This window comes from Rhagoletis pomonella, unplaced genomic scaffold, assembly GCF_013731165.1.
Source record: "Rhagoletis pomonella isolate Grant_MI unplaced genomic scaffold, Rhpom_1.0 Rhpom_scaffold_00013, whole genome shotgun sequence".
In the NCBI taxonomy this organism is placed as follows: Eukaryota; Metazoa; Arthropoda; class Insecta; order Diptera; family Tephritidae; genus Rhagoletis; species Rhagoletis pomonella.
In genome coordinates, this window is record NW_023458567.1 from 17505891 (window position 1) to 17528905 (window position 23015).

The window sequence follows — 23015 nt, forward strand, 5'->3', positions numbered from 1 at the left end:
CTTGCTCCCAGCGTTTAGATGGGATCGTCGGGATTGGCTGACCTAGTTCGGTCTTGGACCTGCCGCTTCTGTCGGGAAGTCTGGTCGGATTTCCGGTATTCGTCCGGCTAGGATGTAGCGGGCGGACTCCGCGTTTAGGATTAGGACCGTGCTGAATTCGCGCTCAGCTCTACGGTCGTCGGGTGGCAACGGTAGGGCACCTAAGCAGGCGTTCACGTAGTCTCTGAGGCGGTCGCAATTGACCTTCACCGGAATCACTCTAATCAACCGACCACCTTCAGAACAAATTTTCGAAAAAAACGGCGAAAATTTAGTGCACTCGTCTACCCGGAACTCTGACGACCACCTATCAAGGAAACAAATTTAGTTTACAAATCCACAACATTTGAAAAGCTATCCCTTTTAATATTTGCTGTTAACCTTTATTTTTTTACATATTTACCGTTACCGCTTCAAACATAACGCAGCCTTTTAATTTTATGTTGTGAATTAAATTTATTTGCAATGAAGAAAATATACACTTATTGCCATTAAATATCTGCTTACATCTACTATATCTATGTAAGTGGTTAATGAAATCACAATAAATTCTGTTTGACTTTCCACTTTTTTATTACAACACTTCACATTACTACGCACAATACGTAATAATTGCACAAAATGAAAAAAATATATTAATATTAAATGCACTCACCACGTATGCATGATATACATATATTTAATTAATAATTTTATATTTATGTGTTTAAGAGTTCTGGCAAAGAGCATTGAAAAGAAAGAAGCTACATAATATGCATTACCGGCCCATGCTCGTCTATGCGACTTTAACAGGCCAAGAGAAATTTGAATATACGTACAATACAATACTCGAATATACATATGTATGTAATTGCATTAAATCGACATTTGGTGCGATGAAGTCAATTAGTCGAGTTTGGGTAGTGGGTCAAGTCCCCATGCAGCTTCTGTGTTGTCTCTTCTTGACTCTCACTCACAATGTTTCAATATTTTATTTGGTTTACTAGTAACTATGTATTTGGACAAAACAATGGAATTTGCTTAAGAAGATCAAGATCAATAATTTAAATACCTAATTCTCCTTTTATATTTTTTTGTATTGCAATTTTTCTTTACAAGAAAAAACACACTAAATTAATTTAAATGTATGTAGTTTTACTGCTTGACTATGATTGAATGCTAATTTAATTACTTTATTTAAGAGCTAAAAATCTGTTACAATTTTTTTTTTAATGAGATGGACACACCAACTATTGGTGGCGATTTACTAACAATTTAATATTACATGACATTTAACACATTCAAGATTGAACAAAACACTAACCATGGGGTTAAAAGTAGAAGCTTACCGACTAAACTAGAATGCATATGCATACTTAAAGGAGGTTGGCTGCCAATTTTGGCCTAATACCTGTGCTTTAGTTTCGTTTTGTCCAAAATTTATACACTATTTACCGCTTCATGCCTTAGAAAAGCTAAATCACGCGCAAGCAACTACATTTAAAGTGCGGTTAGACGTGACAATGCAAGAGCTTTTGCGGTCAAAATGCGAAAGTGAAAGTCTACTTTTTCGCGTAAACATCTAGAAAATCCGTTTGCAGATTTGCAGAAATCACTTGCGGAATTTAAATTTGCATGGTGTATCTGCAGTTGAAACGGCGCAAATCACTTTCAAAAAATTATTTCAACTTACTCTTTGCTGGCTTATCAGCTCTCATTTTTGTTGAAAGTGCTGTGATATTCAAAATGTATGTATGTATGTATTTAATACACCTTGGTGATATCAATTTGTGCACAATTATAAAAATGTTGAAATAATATCAAAAGTACTTCAGATTAATTTATTCTCCTGATATGAAGTACGCATAAAAATGTCTGGTAACATAGTTGAAAGTTAAATTTTCTTCATTCACCTTGTAAAAAGACAAAGAGTTGTATCAGAAAGTTCTATTTTCGAAAATTAATAACTGCTTTCCAAAGTCACTTTAAATACTAGGTGTGGCTGTGTTCGGAAATCCAGCAAGCCAAGGCATCAGCTCCTTTTTTCGAAAATATAACTGATGGAACGGCCCTCTTTGCGCTACTAATGTCGTTTTCCTTTCTACAAAAAATGTTGCCCTCTCATCGCCCTCTTCTTAGTGTTTGCGCGTAGAGGGCAAAGAGAAGGTTGCATTTTTTGGCAGAAACGAAATCGGCATAAATTTCAATTCGGTATTTAACCGGGGTTGCGCATATTGGATCTATCAATTATAATATAAAAACAAACAAGTTGATAAAGCGTGGTAATAAAAGCGACTGATATTTTGTTGATGCATTTCTGAGCACGGCTTGTATCTGCTTCTGCAAACTCTTTTGGAAATTCTTGAGTGTGCCAGACTTTTCGAAACTACTCGCTCTTGCCATGTCTAGTAGCTACTTTACAATACCATTTTGGTCTAATATTAGCTATTTTTTAAATGCCGGCACGTTCCAATGCGCTAAGTTGGTGACCCAAGCGCTCTTCTTTGGCTTTGCGTTCGGCGCTTACTTTCTTTGAATGCGTATAATTATTTAAAAATGTTTGTACATCGATTTTACCATTGAGAAATTGCTCTACATGTCGATCACAATCGCTGTCCGCATTTGAGGCGGCAATTTGTAGCAACTCCTTTAAGAATTTAAATAAAAATCGTTACTAATTGTTTGAATGAAGTAAAATGAAAATGCTACACTCACGCGTATGTGCTGCGGTGCATATTCCTCCGATTTTTTTAAGTACTTTTTATTCAGCTGGTCGCATTTCTCGCCGAGATGCTTAAGCGCGGTGACATCGTCGCTTAATTTACGTTTTAGTTCAACCAAATGTGTTTCCTTGGACTCGTTTTCCCCTGCGTAAATAAAATAGAAATTAATATTATATCCAAATTTGTTCAACAGCCATACGAATTTTTCCGCTTGCTACTCTTGCACTTACGTGATATAATCTCTACTTGATTGATCATCGAATCAAGCTCCTCATTCAAATGCTGCACTACAGACATCTCTTCAATGAAATCATCGAAAAATTGCGGATCACTGTCCAGCTGCTTCAGCTCATCTAATGATAGTGTGGATAGATTTGGTAAGCTACTATCATTGGTTTTAGAAGATTTTGCCGAATCCAATGGTGAATTCTCCTTGCTGCTATCCAGCGACTTCGCCGCTACAGTTGTTGGTGTTGCTGTGGTGTTGATATTGCCTGAACGGGTTGGAATATTGATTGGACTGCCAGAACTTGCTACAGGTGGCGGAAAACGCTCATATTCGCGTATAACGGCCTGCACAACGCGACCCAAATCTGAATGGGGTGAGTACTAAGAAAAGTTTACGATTAGTTATTAAATCTACTAAAATAAAGGGTTGAAGAGAAATCATTTGGACTTTTGAAACATTAGAAAACTTAGAAAAGTCTTAATAATAATATGGAAAATAAAACGGGGAAACTTTCCATTATGACCGTTCGTTAAAGGTGCGGTGGGCGAAGGGGGAGTGGGCGTGGTACCTCCAACCAAACCTTTTTGGAGAGGGCATGAACCGCCATTGACAAAAATGCAACCCCCGACCACCTAGGCCCCCTATGGTTCCCTACGGACCCCTTAGAAAAATGGCCAAAAATCGCAATTTTTACTTGCGTCCACAGTAATTTTGCGTAGAATTCCTTTCTGCCTTCGGCCACGCTTAGGGATTATAACTCTTACTACGTAGAATTCTCCTTTCTGTGTGCACCTAACTGGGGCTCCCGCCCCAGTGATGTAACCTTTGGAAAGGATGAGGTAACTAGAATTCCCTTTGTGTGGTAAACCTGGGGCTGCCGCCCCAGTGCTGTCTATTTTGGTTACTGGGTGTTTTATAAAAATGTCTTGTATGTAAAAATGTGTATATAAAAATGTATTGTGCAAATGAATATTTAAACTTTTTTCAAGTGAATAAACGCAAATGAAAATTGTGATTTTTGGCAAATTTTCTAAGCGGTCCCGAGGGAACCATAGGGGACCTAGGTGGTCGGGAGTTGCATTTTTGTCAATGGCGGTTCATTCCCTCTCCAAAGAGGTGGGTTAGAGGTGCCACGCCTACTTACCTTTCGCCCACTGCTCCTCTAACGAACGGCCATAAAGGAATGCCAACCCAATAAAACTGATGCATAACATTCTAACAAACGCGTATCCACAAGAATCCCCTCTCTTGTTTTTTTCCCCATTGAATGGTGTAGGCCCATAACAGAGGCTTACTACGTAGTTATATATCTGTGTGTCTGTATGTAACACTACTGATGCCGGTTAGCTTTCATTCCATTATGTCATTTAACCGGAAATCTACACGAGTTCAAAACTATGCAAGTACGTAAATTGCCACGTATCATCCCACCTAAATGTCACCAAACAAACTAACGCCCCGTCATATGCAAATTCACATCTGTGTACATAGATACATACATACATAGTTACATATTTATGAGGCCTATAAACATATCTATGTAGATATGCATACATGCATATGTGCCATATCCTTGATAGTCTTGCGAGTGTGCGCGCATAAACCTTGATTGCGTACAAAAAACTGGCAAATTTTTCTTATGAAAAAAATCGTTAATACGAAGGTCAAACAACTATCAGTCAGTTTAAGGTGAAACATTTAGCAGCTGTTAAATGCTACCAATGCATCCTTAACCGCCAAGTTTTGATTTATAGCAAACTAAGGTCACTCTCCATACATAGCATGTCCTTCAAGTAACTCCGCCGCACGCTTCCCAACACTTACGTTGAGTAATCCAGGCGCCGTTTCCACTTCGCCCGTTACCGCATTAACCCAATGATGCTGTACAGTCGGTGATATAACTAATTTAGGTCGTTCATTTGGGAAATTCGCACCAAGCTGTACAGTAAGTAATAAGGTTCGTCCACCAGATTCGAAATGTATGCAATATTCCTCCTGCTCAGCCACTTCAACAACACTGCCGGTTATAAATAGAATTTGATATGTTAATTGTAAAGCTAAATAAACAGTTGAATATATAAATTAGTTACGACTTACTTATCGTTGAATATTTTAAGTGTATCAATTTGCCGTTTGCGAAAATCTAAATTGGAGCTTTTCGATTGCTGTTGCTGGGCTCCTGGTTGGCGTGGCAGCATCTTTAGAAGCAAAATTAATTTTTCTTAGCTTCACTAACTTTTTATGCACAATCCTCCAAATTCTCTTTTGTGGCCACTGCTTGAAATAATTTGCAACTTCCTATTACTCACATAGTAAGATTAAATTTGTAGGTCTAGTTCTCCTTATACTTGCTAGTTGCCCTTAGACTGGAAAATCGTGTTGCTAGTAATTATTACATTTAATTTGGTTTTGCACTTTAAATCTTGTTTGATCTCTTTCTCGGCTACCGAAATTAATTCAACGGTTAATTTATTTCTATATATTTCGATCGTTCCTTGTCGACGTAGTAAAGTAAACCTCGTATCTCAAATTTAAGTTTTTTCTTTTTTTGCGGTAAATATATAATTCAGCAAACAACGCCAAATTAATAAAAGTAAGAAAAGAGAACTGCTGGAGAACGAATCCAATTTCCACAATAAACAAAAAACGTATGACGACGTAAATTATTTGCATGGACAGTGCTGCCACGCTATCATTTATGTTAGGGGTGGAAAATTTTAACGCAATTTGGTAGTGTTGGCAAATGAATAACTAGAAACGTATGTAAGGATTCTGTCAAGGATACAACCTAACGTTATGTCTAAGGCAAAGAATATAGTGACGCGACAAAGAGAGCGACAAGACATTTTCGGATAATAGCGAAGAAAGTGACAAGAAACGTCAAAACATAGTGAAGCAACGGTCAGCTTAGAAAGCAACGAAAACAAATTTTTTTGTTTTCGTCGCTATGCTCTTTGTTGTGTTGTGTTGTGTTAGCAGCACGTAGTCCCCGAATTGGTTGGTTGCTCTTTATCGCTTTCTTCGCTTTTCGCTGCACTATTGTGTTGCCACATTGAAAAATAAAGGTTTGTTTTTGTCGCTATTATCCGAAAATGTCTTGTCGCTCTCTTTGTCGCATCACTATGTTCTTTGCCTAACGCTTACAAGAAATTTAACTGACATTAAATGAAATGGCAGGTCCAATCCCGTATTCCTCGGACAAAAACTAGTAAAACTGTCAAAAATTAAAAATTCCCCCAGAAGAATTTTTTTCTTTATGAATAAGGCAAAAATAAAAAACTTACTAATATAATTTAAAAAAGTAGGACTCAATAGAAATACATTCAATAAAAAATATCAAAGTAAACTAAATAATATAAGTAAAAAAAAATAAAGATCTTTCTTACGGCTCCTGTTAAGTCCTAACTTTTATGTTCGTTGGGTTAATACGTAAGGGTTAGCTAAAATCATGTTACGTAACCAGCTGATTGTTGGCAAGAGCTCGAAGAAGTCCATCGCGGATGTGCACGTAATATTTACATTTACTTAATAAAAAGTAAAAATCTTCTCCAAACCCGGCAACAATGGCACTTTTTCAAATGAAGTGGCTGCGGCGTTGGGTGCGTCGTAACACAAACCCAATACCAGAGGATAGTGCAGAGCTTTGGAAGCGGCGTTTGAGTGTTGCGTATGCGCTACTCGCCTGGAACGCATTCGGTTTCGTTTGCTACATGGCCTACACCGGGCGTAGCGATTGGGCCAAATATTATGGTTATAAAAGCGAAGAGGAGGCCAAGTTGTCACCTGCACAACAATTTGCAACAAAGCTGAACGTCGACAGAGGAAAAATTGTACGATACTCAGGATTTACGCGCGTTGGAGAGGTGGAATTCGATAATAAATCTGATAAAGTGGAATAGCAAAAGCCTTGTTTTTTATATTAGTGTTATTGTTTTGAATTTGCAAAGTGGATTAATTAAAAAATGCACTGCACAATTCTCATCGAATTTGTTTTTGTTTTGATAACAGGGCTGCCAGGCGTGTAGTGTCTGAAATCCGTACACGGACAAAAAGTGGTGGGTGAAAAATCCGTACAATTTCCGTACGCCCAAATTTGTTTGGCGAGCAAAAAAAAAATCAATTGTTCCTAGGTGAACACAGAAATCGTACTTTTAATAACGTCAAATCAAGGAACACATTATTCAACTAGTCCTATTTATTGATTGCTTCACAGACAACTTTATTATTTTTCTGACTACAACTTTTTAGCAAGCAGTGTGTTCGTATGGCTTTTTCTTTACTACAAAAACATGTTGCATTCCCATTGCCCTTTCCTTAGTATTTGTGCCTAGAGGCCAATGAGAAGGCAACATTTTTTGGTAGAACAGAAAACGCCATTAGTTTATGTACATGTAACAAAACTTTTCAGGTAGGTGGTCGACCCTACCGAGTATCAGTATAATATTTGAAGCGATAGTTAAAGTTGAAAAAATAATCAAAATTAGGTTTTTTTTTTTAAATTTTACGCGACAAAAACACCCAACAATCAAAGTCTACCGATAGATTGTTATACATAATTTTAAAGGCCTATTAATCCTCTTCTCATGTTTGAGTTTCAAAGTACGAAAATAACACATTTTGTATAAAAAAAAAATTTAGGGTTCAGGAACTATAAGAAACCTATGAGATATGTCGTAGCCTGGATAAAAGATTGTCGTAAGCGCAATTTTGACGATTTTTAGTTATAGATGCAGTTATATATTTTGAAATAAGGTATTTCGATTGGTGTTATCTGTTTTTAGATATCTAATTTAGTTTCCGAGATATTGACAAAAAAAAATTCGATAAATTAGTAAAAATTTAGTTAGTGATGCAGTCATATTAAACTAATCAATATCTTAAAAATGGCGTTCTCCATTTTTGGATATCTCCTTTAGTTTTCGAGATATTGAGTATAAGTTTTAAATAAAATTTTACTAAATAAAATCGTTCATAAACTCAAAACTACTTAACAATAAACATCAAAAATTAAATAATTTAAGAATTTAGCGAACTAGTAACATTTTCAGAAACTTTGGAGAAAATCTTTCTTCGCGTTTTTGAGGTTTTCCTCATTTTTGAAGAGGTTTTCCGGACTTTGACTACAAATTTAGGTAACCAATTTTAAGGATTTATGCTAAGTGGCAAATAAAGACTAATTATGTTTACCTTCTACAGATTTGTGAATTGTGTTTTTTATCTCAGCGAGAAGCTGCGATATAAGTGCGATTTTTAGCTGGAAGTTTCAGGTGAGTTTATTCAGTTGGCCAGGTTGTTAATAAAATGGTCAGTCAAAGTGCGTTTCTTGTTTAATAGGTTTTGGAAGTTGTGCCTGTTCACCTACTAGAGGCTGCAATACAAGTGCTTTACAAATAAAATTACAAAAATCCTTTTATAATGCATAAATAATCGATCTTTTAAAAAGAATAAAAAACTTACTAAGAGTAGTTGTGTTTGTTTAAAAATTTTTTTCAGTAACTCGCCAGCAACTCTCCAGTAACTTAGTTTCTGCGAATTCGCTCTCAAAGAAAAAATATCCAAAAAAGTACGTGAACGCAAATCCAGTAATAATTATCAAGTTTCATGAACAGCTGATAAATTGGTTCTTTATTCCTAATAAAACAATATATTTTATATTTAAATTTGTTTATTTGGTCAATTTCAATAAAAAAACCCAAAAACAATTTCCTTATTAGTTTATTGCATCCAGCAAGTTACAAGTACAAATTTATCCATTAAAAGTGCAGTAAAAACTTTGAACTTCAGCTGTTTCGCTCTCTCAATAAATTTTTGCGTACGAAAACGCCACAACATGAAAGTTCGTACCAATTTTTCTGGATATAACTAGAAATGGGTAAACCTAACACAACTATTCTTTATTATCTTTAACGTTGTTTTGGTAAAATAATTCTTTAATACATACTTTTTAAAAATAGTATTCAAAAGGGCGTTAAAATGGTCCTAAAATGTTCCCTTTTTTTTACTACTACATTTATATGCATTGCCGAAATGGGGCTACCAAAAGAGTGAGGTTATGTAACTGACATCACCTCATGAACGAAAGACACAAGATCACGTAAGAACAAGAGAGTGAAAAAAGTCGATTTTTTTAGCGGGTTCTACGCCATCTTGCGTAAACAAAGCAAAGAAAACAACGAAAACCAAAATTAGCCAAAATTATTGTCAGCCACTTTAAACGCACAATTTAGGTAAAATGATGCAACAAAAAGCTTTAAAATGTGTTGTCATGTTGAATTAACTCTTCTTTACTTGAATAAAAGTGTAAAATAGTGGTGCTTGTGATGTAAACAAACGCCCAGCTGACGAACCCGCTTTCGCAAACTTTTTTCTCAAAACCAGTTACAAATACAACGACGCGTTCTTACGTGATCTTGTATTTTTGGTTCATGAACCAATTAGAACAGATCTGACCGATTGAGAAGCGGCCATTTGTAATAGCAATTGAGAAAAAAGTGTGTTACGTTCGTAATTTTGAAGTTTGCTATTTTTGTTTTGCTTCTCTCTTTATGTGTGTTTTGTCGGTGGTTTATGTCAGTGATTTTTAAGCGATTTTCAATAAATTTTGTGTGCAAATGAAATTAAAATGAAGTGTGCGGTGATTGGTTGCAAAAACGCGTACAAAAATAATAAATTGACTAGCACAAACATGTGCTACAAAATTGTTTGCATTTTTAGTTGCGTTCCAGATAACTTCGTGTAAAAACCTGTAAAACTGTCAAATAACAAAATTACTCTCTTGAAAGAGAGAAGCGAGAGCGAAACAATAAACGTCACCTGGAACGCGAAAAACCACTTTTCCTGTTACTACTTCGATTTTTTTTTTTATGTAAAGTGCCATGGAGACGATCAAATATCTTTATCAACCGTCTCGCGTTATGCTTGACAAAAAACAAGCGCACTTTCCTTCTGATCGTCGTGGTGAGCAAGTGCGCGGACAAGAAAAATCAATTTGTTTAATTGACGAGTTTATTTGAACGTTTGCGGGCCAAGCTCATACATATGCAATGCTTGACGTATTTATTTGATTGTCTCCGTGGCGCTTAAGGTTCTGTTTTGTTTACAAATGCAACCCTGCCTATCGTTTGACACTTTTCATGAACTTGCAGGAGGAAATACTTCGGACTAAAACCTGCAACTTCTGACTGAGAGAGAGAGCAAGTTACTATCACAAAAGTGGTTTGACTTACAGGTTTTTTGGCACCTGGAACGCTTTCCTGCATAAAAAAACTGCAAATCGTGAATATCGTGAGCACCTGGAACGCAACTATTTGTTTGTTTACTTTTCAAAGAAAATAACGCGGCGCCGAAATTACAAACGTCAACCAGAAAAATATTTTTTTTTTGCTTCATCTTGTCAGATCTTGTGTAGTTGGATCACTGGCCGTCTATATAGGATAAAATTTATTGCTGTCCAACTGTCATTTTAGTCGCTAGATATAAATTATATCAGTGGCAATATTTGTGTGGGCTTTTTATATCTTGATATAGGCATCTGTGAGATAGCTTCTAAAACGTATTTTTGCCGGATTTAATCACTTAAAAAATTTAGAAAATAGGCTATTTTACATCCAATTATATAATAAGAAATATTTTAACAGAAAACAGTTCAATATTTGCTTTTATATTAAAATAATAATGATGTTGTAGTCACGAAGTTTTCGTGCAAATGAAAATGTAGCTGTGAAACTACCAAATTGCCGGCAATAGATGGCAAGATATAAGCTCTGATATATATTGCTCTCGAAGAGCAATGAGCGGTCTCCATTGGCAAATTATATAACATATGTATCAAGATATAACCTTTATCCTGTGGAGACGGCCAGTCATGTATACGACCCGTATGCAGACTGCCTAAAGCTGAAATTAGTCAAGAACGCAGAACGTATACTTAAACGCAGTCTGTATATACGTGAATTTTGTCGATTAATGGAGCCCCTACGCTGAAATTAGTCAAGGACGTAAACCTATCGGTACGTAAACCCGAGTCAGCTGATACGATCTGTCTTACCAAAGCGCCATATAAATGAAAACTCAACACTGCCGAGTTTTTCTGTAGTTTTAGCCCGTAGCGCAGAAATCTGCGGAATTTAGATTTTTACGTGTCGGCTGATTTCTTCCTTCTATAGATGATTGCGAACGTTCACGCTCACGCTAACATTGAACTGTATATCAAGCTTTAAACTGATGCCACATAAAACTTTTGCTTCGCTTTACGTGACAGATTCGCTTTGACAGATAAGATAAATTGTATGAAAATGCACAAAGCATGCCACATAAATCGTTGAAGCTGGCAGCAATGGCGAATTTTGGAATGCAATTTGAAGTTTTTGCTTCTTTGGAAGTATTTACATATATTTTGGGGGCAATATGGCAATTTATTATTTGCTTGCATCATTGTTTTTTTTTTCTAAAACTTACCGTTTGAATTTTTGTGGAAATTTAGTTTTTTTCTGAAACTTTTCGTTTGAATTTTTGTGGAAAAATACTATATAATTAATTTGTGAATAAAAAATTAATAATGCCTAAGCCAAGCTGTATAATTTGCATAAAAACGTGGACTTACGTTTGTTTCATTCACCAGCGGAGCAGGTTAGGCTGAATAAGTTGGATATTTCAAATATTTAATGGCAAATTAATTTCTTGTATCACCAACGTCTCCGAAACAGACGTTCCAATAAATTTGAAAAGCTATTTTTAAGTGCAGGACAAATTATTTAAATAAGCGCTTGAAAGGCAAAGGTTATCATCGATTAATCTTTATAAACCTCCCGTATATACCTATTCAAATTTATTTATTTAAACCTTATAACCACTAACATCACGTGTTGCGGTTTTGTATTCACGTTGCTGATTTCATGTACATATCTAATTTCATCTCTATAAAATTATCAAATTGCAAATTATTTGCAATACACAAACAAAATACACGCATTTGCATTTGTCATGCATGGTGTAATGAACTGGTGTATTCTATCGTTCTTGTTTGTCATGGCTTGGCAAATTTGCAATACCGAAAATCCATAGCATAAAAATGCTCTGCATTGCATTCATAAACAAAACCATAGCTGATGCACAAAAATTGTTTTTTAAAAGCTTTACCATGACAGTTTAATAAAGGTCGCTCACAATCATGAACCAAAAATACAAGATCACGTAAGAACGCGACGTTGTATTTGTAACTGGTTTTGAGAAAAAGTTTGCGAAAGCGGGTTCGTCAGCTGAGCGTTTGTTTACATCACAAGCACCACTATTTTACACTTTTATTTAAGTAAAGAAGAGTTAATTCAACATGACAACACATTTTCAAGCATTTTATTGCATCATTTTACCTAAATTGTGCGCTTAAAGTGGCTGACAATAATTTTGGCTAACTTTGGTTTTCGTTGTTTTCTTTGCTTTGTTTACTTTTCGCTCGTTTTCCAGTGAAACAAGATGGCGTAGAGCCCGCTAAAAAAATCGACTTTTTTCACTCTCTTGTTCTTACGTCATCTTGTGTCTTTCGTTCATGGCTCACAATCCATGGCATATTTCTGCAATTGCATAAATTTGTCAGCTCTTATGCACCGAATCGCGAATAGCCCTATAGTATTTTCTAATGTTTAATTGAAAAAACATGTCTAGGGGATTTTTAACCTTATGTAAGATCTGCGAAGGGGGGGGGGGCCGGGCGGGCAGGAGATCAATTAAATCTTACAATTTATTACGTGAGGGGCGGGGGGAGTTCAAAACAGGCGAAAACTCCCTTACGTAATATATGGACAGCCCCTTATGGAACCTTTAGCATAAAAGCTTACGAAAACGTAATAACGTAACGAAATATTTATGTGGGTGCGCAACGGCTTAATGTCGCTTCTTGACAGTTGTCATTTGTGAATAGGCGGCAAACAAAATTGCTATCGTTCTACAAAGAACATATATGTACAATTTATTATTAATTAAATCAAACACTGTAATTTAAATGTGAACATGAAGTGCGAATTATGCGCATTGGACCGTCGCGACACCATTCGTTATGGGGAATTTCTAACGAAAAACAGGAAGGGCGTCCATACAAATTGTTTGGTTAGTATAAGCATAGGCACTTTCGTACTTATGTACATACATACGTAAATGAACAAAAACGCGGTTTTATATATTGACAAATTTCTTTAATTAAATAGTACTTGTCCTCGGGTTTGCAACAAAATGGTTCAGAGGATGAAGGCTTTCTTGGTTTCCTACCCAAAGATATTGCGGCAGAGCGGGCACGCATCTCAAAAATTGTGAGTGCTCAAACTATCAATAGTTTTCACATTTTCTATTTCTTGCTTGCCCTATGTTACAGCAATGCTGCTATTGTGGAAAAATGTACGCCAATATTGGATGTTGTGAAGTGCGTTGTTATCGCAATTTTCACATGATTTGTGGCATTGAACGCGGTGCTATGAATCAATTTCTAGATACCTTTCGGTCGTTTTGCGACCGTCATGTCCGGAAGGTGAACACCCGTCCAAAACCCGACGAGGATTGTTGTATTTGCTATGAGAAGATTTTTAATGAAAGTAGACGCTTTAGTTCAACGAAAATCATACGTGCACCGTGTTGCCGCAATGGTTGGTTTCATAAATATTGCTTACAAATATTTGCCAAAAATGCTGGGTATTTCTTCAAATGTCCACTGTGCAATGACTCTCAAAAATTCAAAACCAGTATGTGTTATTGGGGTGTTTTCGTTCAAGATAAGTAAGTGAATAAACTAAATTTAATGAAAACTAATATCATTTATTTAATTAAGGGACGCCGAGTGGGAGTTGGTACCCAACGCGTATGCCGAACTGATGGAAAGGCCTAATGTATGTGGAGCAGAAATATGCCAAAATGAGAAAGGACGCGGGCAGAGCAGTGATGCAAATCCATTCCAGTACTGCGTAACATGCGGTTCTGTGGCTATACATCTGCGATGTGTGCCACATCGAGGCAATTCATTTGAATGTGACACATGCCAGAGAATTTTGAACTCAGATAGTGGACATGAGAGTCTGAGCTCTCAGCAACAGAGTGTTGATAACGAAAATGAATGCACAGAAACGTTGGACGAAGATAAAAATTCTGAGGTCGATGTATGCGAAAACAATGACGAAAAATTGGGGAAAGAAAAGGATTCTGATGAAGAAATCTTACCACCGAAAATGAAGAGTAAAAATGCGCTTCGAATACTGGATGAAACCGAAGAAGCATCCTTTAGCGATGATGAAGACGAGGTTTCAATAATGGGTAGCAGTCGCAGAATACCCGAAAACAAGCGATATATAATTGATGCTCATAATACTGAAAAAAGTATCACCGAAGAAATTTTACCACCGAAAATGAAGAGAAAAAATGCGCTTCGAATACTGGATGAAACCGAAGAAGCATCCTTTAGCGATGATGAAGACGATGTTTTAATAATGGGTAGCAGTCGCAGAATACCCGAAAACAAGCGAGATATAATTGATGCCCATAATACTGAAAATAGTATCACCGATAACGTGGAACTGAACTGCAGTAAAGAAGAACAACTTTCATCAAGTGATGATGAGGCTATCTTCAGCGAGGATGAAGGATTAGTAGATGCTTTTGAAAGCCCAGAAATGCCGCACAGTTCCCGTGTAAAAGAAAATATTGGTACAATTATTCTTAAGTAAACCATACAGAAACTATATGTATACTTTTTCTCCTAGGCATAAACGAAGGGATACCCAGCAAAAGCCGACAACAGCGGTCGGAGAACAATATCAAAACAAAAGGTCAACAACAAGATTGTACGTTGCACACATCATTTATCACACAAAGAACACGGCGTAAATCATTGGCAGTACGTCCTCCGTCTCTCTATGTAGAAGAAAGTACGGATGGCGACAGCTCGTCTAGTTCGTATCGATCATCAAGACCTTATCAAGTATTTCAGTATGATGATGATGATTCAGCGACAAAAAGTGCAACTGAAGACGAACTACACAACACGGAAGATAATACATTTTGTTCCAGCAGTTATATAGAAGGTGAATTGGGAGATCATGATGAAAGTAAAGCATATTCTGGGCAAGTCCTCTTGGACTACTTCTACGCACTTTTGCTTGAGGTAAAGCAAAACAAAGGTGTAGAATGCGCTAATAAGAAAGATGAAAAAATAGTCGATGTTAATTCAGAACAGCCAGGCTGTAACAGAACCCAACGACGGGAAAGAGGAGGTATAGTACAAAGAGTTTCAAAATAAGCTACGTGTGTAAATTATGAACGTTTTTTATTTACTTTAGCAACTCGCGAAATGGTTAAAAATCAAGCCACTAGCGCGTTAGACGTAAGTTGTGTAGCCAACCGAACATACATACAAAAGACGACGAGTCACACGACTTCCGTTGCCGTTGATCAAGATAATCTTTCCATAAACACTAGTATATATGTACCGCCAAGATATGTGAAGCTCGAATCTTCAAATGTAAGTTGCATAGCACAACGCACCCGCCGTCGTTCGAACAAAGTCGATATAATTAAAGAAGATGAAGCAGAGGAAAATAACGTGTTCGACGTGCTTAAAGATTGTGCTGATACGAATGATGAACAAATTATTGATACTAAGGCAGAGCAGCAACGCAAATTGGATAAACAGGGTATTTTGAAAATACATATAATTTCAGTAATATAGACAATTACATATATATGAAATACAAAAAGCCGTAACTATCTAAAAATCCCAAAATCAATTTTTGATTGATTAGGATGCATTTCATCAAATTATAAGTTCCACTTCGTTAGTTAGTTGCGGGTTTTTGCATTTCAGCAACAATGTGGTCTTTCTATATTAAGGTAACGATATGCTTTGGTGAAAATATTAAAATAATCATTAATTGCAGAAATTCGAGAGAACAATAAAAGCGAAACCACAAATTCTTTAGACGTAAGTTGTATTGCCAACCGAACGCGCCGGCGCTCCTCGCTGAAAATGCAAAACATAAGAAATCGGACGTCTTCCCTTGGTTATGAAGAAACTGATTCGGATGATACAGTTTCTACAATTTCTGCTAATTCTGCTGATTCATTTAGACCATCTGATTACCAAGAATCTGCTCCTCGCAAAAGTTTGAGGGGCGCTGATGTTATTTACGAAGAAACTGAGTTAGAGGAAGCCGACGTCTTGGATGTGTCGTGCATTGCAAACCGTACGCGTCGTAAATCTGTGTGCCTTAACAAGATCAAGAATCTTACTGCCAGTAATAGCAGCCACAGCAGTTGTCCAAATGATGCGGCTAGTACAAGCAACACACCTAGAAGTTCCACAGAGTCATTTAAATCTTCTACATATTTTGGTAAAAGCTATGAATACGCTAATGAGAATTATGATGACACCAATTGTCAAGCAAGCGGTAATAAATGATTGCAAATATATTTAGGAAAATGACAATTAATTGCAATTTTTCCCCCTTAGCATCAAATTCCTACCAAACAAATGCCGCTCCTACTTGGCCGCGTGCCAGTACAAGTCATTATAGATCATCAAGGGAGCTTAGTGCGGAAATGACACAGAAACGTAAGAGCCGTTTCGATTCACCCATGCCACCGAAAATTCCTGCATTAACTGAGGATGATAAAGAGCCTGAAACTCACGCGAATGTTTTCAATCATTTGCATAGTGTGGAGGAAAATGTGGAAATATTTACTACAAATTCTAAAGAGCAACCGACCAGCAGTACTATAATGCTTTCAACTGATTCGTCTCCCGAGAGAAAATTAAGTGACATCATAGATATTACAACACCCTCCCCTCAAACCGTGCCATCTGACACTATATCGTCAGCAGTTGTTAGGCGTGGTGATCGTACGCGTGTACGACCACTCCGTTTTCTAGGTAATGAGGACGATTCCGATAGCGCTAAAGTAACTATTGTACATTCACCAATGCCAAATAAAATAAATTGGTCAAATTTGAAAGAGAAAACTGATGCTTACATAATGCCCAGATATACGCGCGTCAATGGAAAGCTGAAAAGGAGTAAGTGAATGATTTAGAAATAATGTAGAGAAATAATCACATTACTTTTTAGTATCAACAAAAACTTTTCAAATGAAGCAACTGCAACAGGCGACAACTTATAAAAAACTTGACGCCCAAAAGCATTTTGCCAGAAGTTATAATCTACTTTTAGAAACCCCAAATGATAACCATCGTCGCGCCAGTAGCAGTCGCACGTAAATATGCTGACAACAATTGTGGTCCACGTGCCGCTCGTGTTTTAGTTTGTTAATATTGCATTACTTCTTATTTTGCACTCATCTAAAAGCAATAATGTACATACATACATTCATTCCATAATATTGTAATTATATTTTATAGTACGTTATTTTTTAGTTTTTTTACTTATAAGTCTACTGTGGCGATTGATTAAAAGAGTCTGCGGGATTCATGATGCAATAATAAAAGGTGATATGGGTAGTTACAGCTCTTTTCGACGCTCCTTTAGCTCAAGGTTGATTATAGCTTACGAAGCCGTTTGGCGAAATAATACTAAATTTAGTACAATTTTGTCTTGTACCAAAATATTTAATTAATAATTGTGAAAAACTGAGCTTTTTGAAATTTTTTATGAAAATTATATATAACAAGCTAAATGATATATGTACATATCTTACACGTTACTTATAAAATAAATGTTTACTAAGTTTAAACACTAGATTTTTACTTTGCTTAAAGTTCGATATATAGGATTTTGACACAAATATACTGGAAAATATATAATTAATCCTTCTTTTCGTATAAAAGTAATTAAAAATTTGTGAAAAGCTGAGAGTACAATTTTATGTAGTTTTGAAAATCGCTGTAATATTTAAAGTGGTTTCTCAAAGGGGCAAATTGAATTTTTCTAATACAGCTTAAGATGGCGATCGGAGCTAGACGAACGCGAACTTTTAAAACCTTTTTTTATTGCATCATGACGGGTTAGTTGATTTGGGAAGTTAAAAAATTGCTTTTTTGGTGTATAGTTTTGAGTAAAAAAATATTATATTTTCAAATTTACATATAAGTTATTGGGGTAAGATTATATACTACATACATACATTCGCTAAAATACTGACGTTGAACCGCCCCACAGATGATTCACAATAACACAACTTCGTTTCGATTGATGCCAATAGTTACCTTTCTGTTGGTTTGGTATTTTTATTTAAAAATCTAGCGATAGTATACTTAGCACTTAACATCTTCTAATAATAAAGCTTGAGGAGGTGATGTGGATTGTTAGCAGCAGCCTAAATTTCAATCGCTAAAAAAAATTTGTGCCCAAAAATATGAAAAAGTGGCATGAGACATATTTTTAGGCAGTCCAGCTTTTCGTTTGAGGGGATGCTCGGAACTATAATTTAGCAGAATCCCATTGCAAGGCAGCATGGAACTTTCCTTTACAGAAAATAGAAGATAGGGTGACTTTAAAAGCATAAAAATGGCGCTCTCAGGTGTGAAGAGAATTGACTTACGAAATGAGTCGAATTTTCTTATTCAAGTGATTTTATTTCGACAACTCGTAATCACTTTGAGATCGATATTCATCATGCCCGGTTAATGAAAGACACTTCTAACCTTTGGAAAAAGTACAACAAATCTTATAATTAACAACAAAACACAATCGGCCCTATCGCGAATTTCCATGAACAAATATTCCCAAAAATTATAAAGCAAAACAAAAACAATTTCTCCCAATTTGTTTTTGTTTTGCATGTTAAATTATGGGAAAGATTTATTCACACGAAATTGGCGATAGGGCTGAATTTAAATGTATACGAGCTGTTAATAAATAAAAATTCTTTATTAGTATTCAAATCTGTAGTTTACAATAAAATTTGTAGATTAGTGTGGTTTTTGCAAAAAAATTTGATTTATTAAAAATTCTATACTTCTATGCTATTTTTGAACCTTTTCAAGCGTTTTTTAAATTTATTCGTAATGCAGATTTCCTATATATTCATATCACATCACATAAAAAAGTTAAAATGTCTATAATTTATTGCATTTTTATGAGAAAGGCAACATCGTGAGTTAATTGGGCCGACCCACTACATACTCACATGCATTTGCTAGAACATAACATTGGCATGCTATGCCTTATCACTTTCGTTTTTTGTTTCCTCATCAATTGGTTTCATATAAAACAACGCATATTCACGCTTCAATACCCGATGCTGGGCACGATCATATGTAAAACGTATATTACGTTTATTATAATCCAAATAAGTGCGTACGAAGTGACGATTTGTTTCGTGCACATCTGGATGCTGCAAATACTCGTCCACCGGCATCCATTGTGCTTTTTCAATTTCTCGATCGCATTTACACACTTCAGAATTGAGAGGTTTTAACGCCACCACCACATACATGTCCGAGCAACCGAAATTTCCGCTATGTGAATGGCGTATACTGATCACTGTGCGGAATACACAATCAATACCGGTTTCCTCTTTCACCTCACGTATGGCGGCGTCTACAATTTCCTCACCTGCAATAAAGTGACATTGAAATGCAGTTACATACAAAACGCAAATTAAGGTACTGCATTTGACGTACCTGGCTCAACATAGCCACCCGGCAATTTCCAACTATTCTTTATCAATGCAAAACGATCGCTAACTACTAGAACTTCATTATTGTCGTTGACTACAAGTCCGCCTACACCAAGCATAGTGTGACAGAAAGTTGGTATATTGGCATATTCATCGGTTGGCAGCCAACGACACATTACAACAGATGAGGTACAATTTGACACATGATGGAAATCAAAGCCGACCTGCAAGGTAATTTAGCGGTGGAGTTAAATAGCGTTTTAGATATATGAATTTGCGTATTTAAATGTATACATACCTTAGCTAAGTGCGGCACCCAATCGGCATGTTCCTTCTGCACATTAAACCAAATTGCTCGGCGTTTAATCGACATCCAATAGTTCAAAGATGCTGCAAGAGACAATTTTATATGCATAAATAAGGTGATTGCGTAGGTGTATACATTTTAGATTTGGTCTAGTTATGTGATGGCTGTATTTAACAGTTCAACAGAATTGTAAAGGTCACCTTTAAAAGCAAAAAATGTTGACTTAGCTGATAATTTCACATTAACTAAAACGCCTAAGGTACATTGCACTTCCGCGATGTCAACAATTCCAATCTAAACAAATATATATGTATGTATGTACATAGCTGCCTGGACCTCTGCTGTTTTATACGCTGGCTATAGTTGCTTATCTTTAGAGCAATTAATCACTATCACTTACTTTTTATGTAGATAGTTCAATATTTTCATAGTAAATATCAACTCGCGTAGGAGTGCTAACTAAATTTTCATAACTTACTTTACCATAAATTTATGTACTTGCCTTCAAACGGAACTAGTGGAATTCAATGTTTGAATATAAACGTTATCTTTACTCGACATTTATTTGCCCTTGTTATAATGAACAGCTCTAAGTGCGGACGCTGAAAGGTCAATTATAAAGCACGTATGTACATATACTAATTATCATTTAATTAAAAATTGAATTCTATGACAAAAAGACTCTATGCTGAAACTTAACGAAACTAACTAACTAACTTAGTTACCTCCATAACTTACTCTGTAGTTTCTTAGCAAAATCTGTGGATTCATCGTATTCCTTTGCTGATTCTACTTGCACGCCATTGAAACGGTCAACACTGCCTCGAAATACTCCCTCAGGTACGTCCATGTTTCCTATTCCGGAGCTGCGTTTCTCTAAACTACCCGGATGAAATATGATAAGGCGTTTTCAAATAATTAATTACAAATAAATAAATATAAATTACTTAACTTACTTTGACAAATTACTTGAAATAAAACGCGTCTGCGTCCGCCCTTGTTGACAATCACTTAGCTGCTGAATGGGGTAGGAATGTGAATATTGAGACACCAAAATGCACTTGCAAAAACAATTGCGTTTGTGCTCGCAGCGATAGTGGCCGTCAAGTGTGCAACTTTTTTTTGTACCAACTATGCAAAAATTTCTATTACACAATAACGACGGCGTCGCCACAGACAATCGCAATGACGACGACGAGAACAATGAATGTGTTTGTAAGCGGGGTGATAACAGAGGGGCGGGAGCGGGTAGCAACAATGTTTTTGTTGCTGTTGACGACAAAGTCCGGCTTCGTATAAAAGCAATTGATTGACGTTTAGTTGGAATGTTTGCTGCATTTATTAGGTGACAGTAACGTTGGGTCTGCGCGTTTAGTGTATTTGAGCGTTGTAACGTTGGCCATATTCGGTAGCTGTTGGCTGAGGGCGTACATGTACGCGCTATTGATTCCATTAAGAACAACTGCCGCGTTGTCCTTCCTGCAGCAAACTGATAATACTGGTATTTGTGTGTCCAGTAAGTTTTCCGACTTTGCAAATGTGTTGCTGCTAGTGTCCTACGTTTGTTAGTTTATTTGCAGCAATCGGTTCATTATCGCAAGTTTATCTTTGGTGAAATAATAAAGTAATAGTAATGCTTTTGTCTGCCGTTTTGTACTTGCAAATCGTATGCAAAATATGCAATCGCTATTATATTTATTGATAAGCAACTACAAATGTATCACTTAAACGCAGTCAAATTTGTGCTTAAACCTATTTTACGCTTTAGATATGTATGTATATTATCATAGTGATTTACTTAAAAATTAACGTTCTTCACGTTTCAACTAAGCACTGTACTTATTTATTATTAAATATAAGCACCAAATTACGTATAAAGTTGTGTGCACAAATGAGCTATCACAGAATCAAAACAAACGAAACTAAAGCTGAAATTAGTCAAGAACGTAAACCTACCGGTACGTAAACCCGAGTCAGCTGACACGATCTGTCTTACCAAAGCGCCATGTAAATGAAAACTCAACACCGCAGAATTTTTCTGTAGTTGTAGCCCGTAGCGCAGAAATCTGCGGAATTTAGATTTTTCCGTGTCAGCTGATTTCTCCTTCTTTAGATGGTTGCCAGTTCGTCAGTTTTACAGATGGTAAAAAAGATATAAGTTCCTACTCAAAATATGTTTAAAATATTTGAAATTTACTATTGAATAAGTTTTTTGTTGAAAACTAAGTAGTTTATATTTAGCTAAAATCTATTATAGCACGAAAAATTGTAGTTGAAAGGGTAAGTTTATGAAAAGGCATTGATGAGTGGCAACAGTGTAGTAAGCAACACTGAGGGCTCCAGTAATCGACAAAATTCTGCGTATACAGACTGCGTTTAAGTATACGTTCTGCGTTCTCGACTAATTTCAGCTTAAAAGACAGCTGGCGCATCACAAAGAACGGTCACTGATAAGAATTTCCATAGCGTTGCCAGTTCCCAAACAGCTGTTCGAAGTGCTGCAACAGGCCGAAAATTTACAATATTGTTACGATTATCCTTGAAACCTTGAGGGATTTCCCAAATATGTTCCGGCTCGTATCGCTGGGTTGTTAAATAAATGCTCACGATGACCAAATTGTAAGACAATTAACTTTATTGTATAACAAACAATTTACAATACTCGCTAATATAGTAAAAACACTTTACAATACTCGTTAAAGCAATTACAACGCTTTACAAAACTTGTTAACACAATTAAACTTATAGCTTGCTTATTTGCAACTCACTTCTTTGCTCACTTTACTTGTAGCTTGCTGACTTGTATGACTGCTTTTACACAGTTCAAGTATTGAATTCAATTCTGCTCGCATGTGGAAGAGAGGGGGTGAGAAGAAAAGGGACGAGTACACATGCGTCTGTACCGTCAAGTCGTTTCAACTTTCTTGCTTTGCTTTTGGCATTTTCGTTGCTTCCCATTTAAAGAACCAAAAACTTGAATTCAACAGAATTGAAACGTGTAAAAGCAAATAGAAAACACAAAAGAGAATGAGCAAGAATTGCTTTCAAGTACTTGAATCATGTAAATCGGGTGTAACTAACCCAACTCCGCTGTGTGCTCGCACTCATGGCAACTCTAGAACGTTCTGAA

The 23015-nt window shown here is 36.2% G+C and overlaps 4 protein-coding genes across 7 annotated transcripts; 2 read left to right on the forward strand and 2 right to left on the reverse strand.

Moving 5' to 3' along the window:
- Positions 1 to 425: 425 nt before the first annotated feature.
- Positions 426 to 5626, reverse strand: LOC118748899 (vacuolar protein sorting-associated protein 37A-like). 2 transcript variants are annotated; one of them, XM_036483638.1, is made up of 6 exons: positions 5280 to 5626; positions 5068 to 5168; positions 4795 to 4987; positions 2972 to 3350; positions 2734 to 2885; positions 426 to 2665 (listed from the first exon to the last, which is right to left on the reverse strand). In XM_036483638.1, exons 2-6 carry the CDS (start codon positions 5166 to 5168, stop codon positions 2471 to 2473), a joined length of 1020 nt encoding a protein of 339 aa, XP_036339531.1. In that variant the 5' UTR covers positions 5280 to 5626; the 3' UTR covers positions 426 to 2470. The 2 variants fall into 2 exon arrangements, with proteins under 2 accessions (XP_036339531.1, XP_036339530.1); XM_036483637.1 differs by having other exon boundaries at positions 5068 to 5626.
- A 787-nt stretch (positions 5627 to 6413) lies between these two features.
- LOC118748900 lies at positions 6414 to 7158 on the forward strand. Its single transcript, XM_036483639.1, has one exon. The coding sequence runs from the start codon at positions 6534 to 6536 to the stop codon at positions 6867 to 6869; it is 336 nt and encodes a 111-aa protein (XP_036339532.1). The 5' UTR covers positions 6414 to 6533; the 3' UTR covers positions 6870 to 7158.
- Positions 7159 to 12880: 5722 nt separating this feature from the next.
- LOC118748901 (dentin sialophosphoprotein) lies at positions 12881 to 17361 on the forward strand. 3 transcript variants are annotated; one of them, XM_036483642.1, is made up of 10 exons: positions 12881 to 13071; positions 13170 to 13271; positions 13334 to 13731; positions 13784 to 14190; positions 14368 to 14652; positions 14709 to 15218; positions 15285 to 15638; positions 15882 to 16391; positions 16454 to 17017; positions 17070 to 17361. In XM_036483642.1, exons 1-10 carry the CDS (start codon positions 12976 to 12978, stop codon positions 17216 to 17218), a joined length of 3375 nt encoding a protein of 1124 aa, XP_036339535.1. In that variant the 5' UTR covers positions 12881 to 12975; the 3' UTR covers positions 17219 to 17361. The 3 variants fall into 3 exon arrangements, with proteins under 3 accessions (XP_036339535.1, XP_036339533.1, XP_036339534.1); XM_036483640.1 differs by having other exon boundaries at positions 13784 to 14652; XM_036483641.1 differs by having other exon boundaries at positions 13784 to 14652; positions 15312 to 15638.
- A 1336-nt stretch (positions 17362 to 18697) lies between these two features.
- Positions 18698 to 21801, reverse strand: LOC118748903 (nudix hydrolase 7). The gene is made up of 6 exons (XM_036483643.1): positions 21684 to 21801; positions 20842 to 21491; positions 20624 to 20766; positions 19877 to 19968; positions 19583 to 19802; positions 18698 to 19514 (listed from the first exon to the last, which is right to left on the reverse strand). The coding sequence occupies exons 2-6, from the start codon at positions 21336 to 21338 to the stop codon at positions 19117 to 19119; spliced, it is 1350 nt and encodes a 449-aa protein (XP_036339536.1). The 5' UTR covers positions 21339 to 21491; positions 21684 to 21801; the 3' UTR covers positions 18698 to 19116.
- Between the last annotated feature and the right edge of the window lie 1214 nt (positions 21802 to 23015).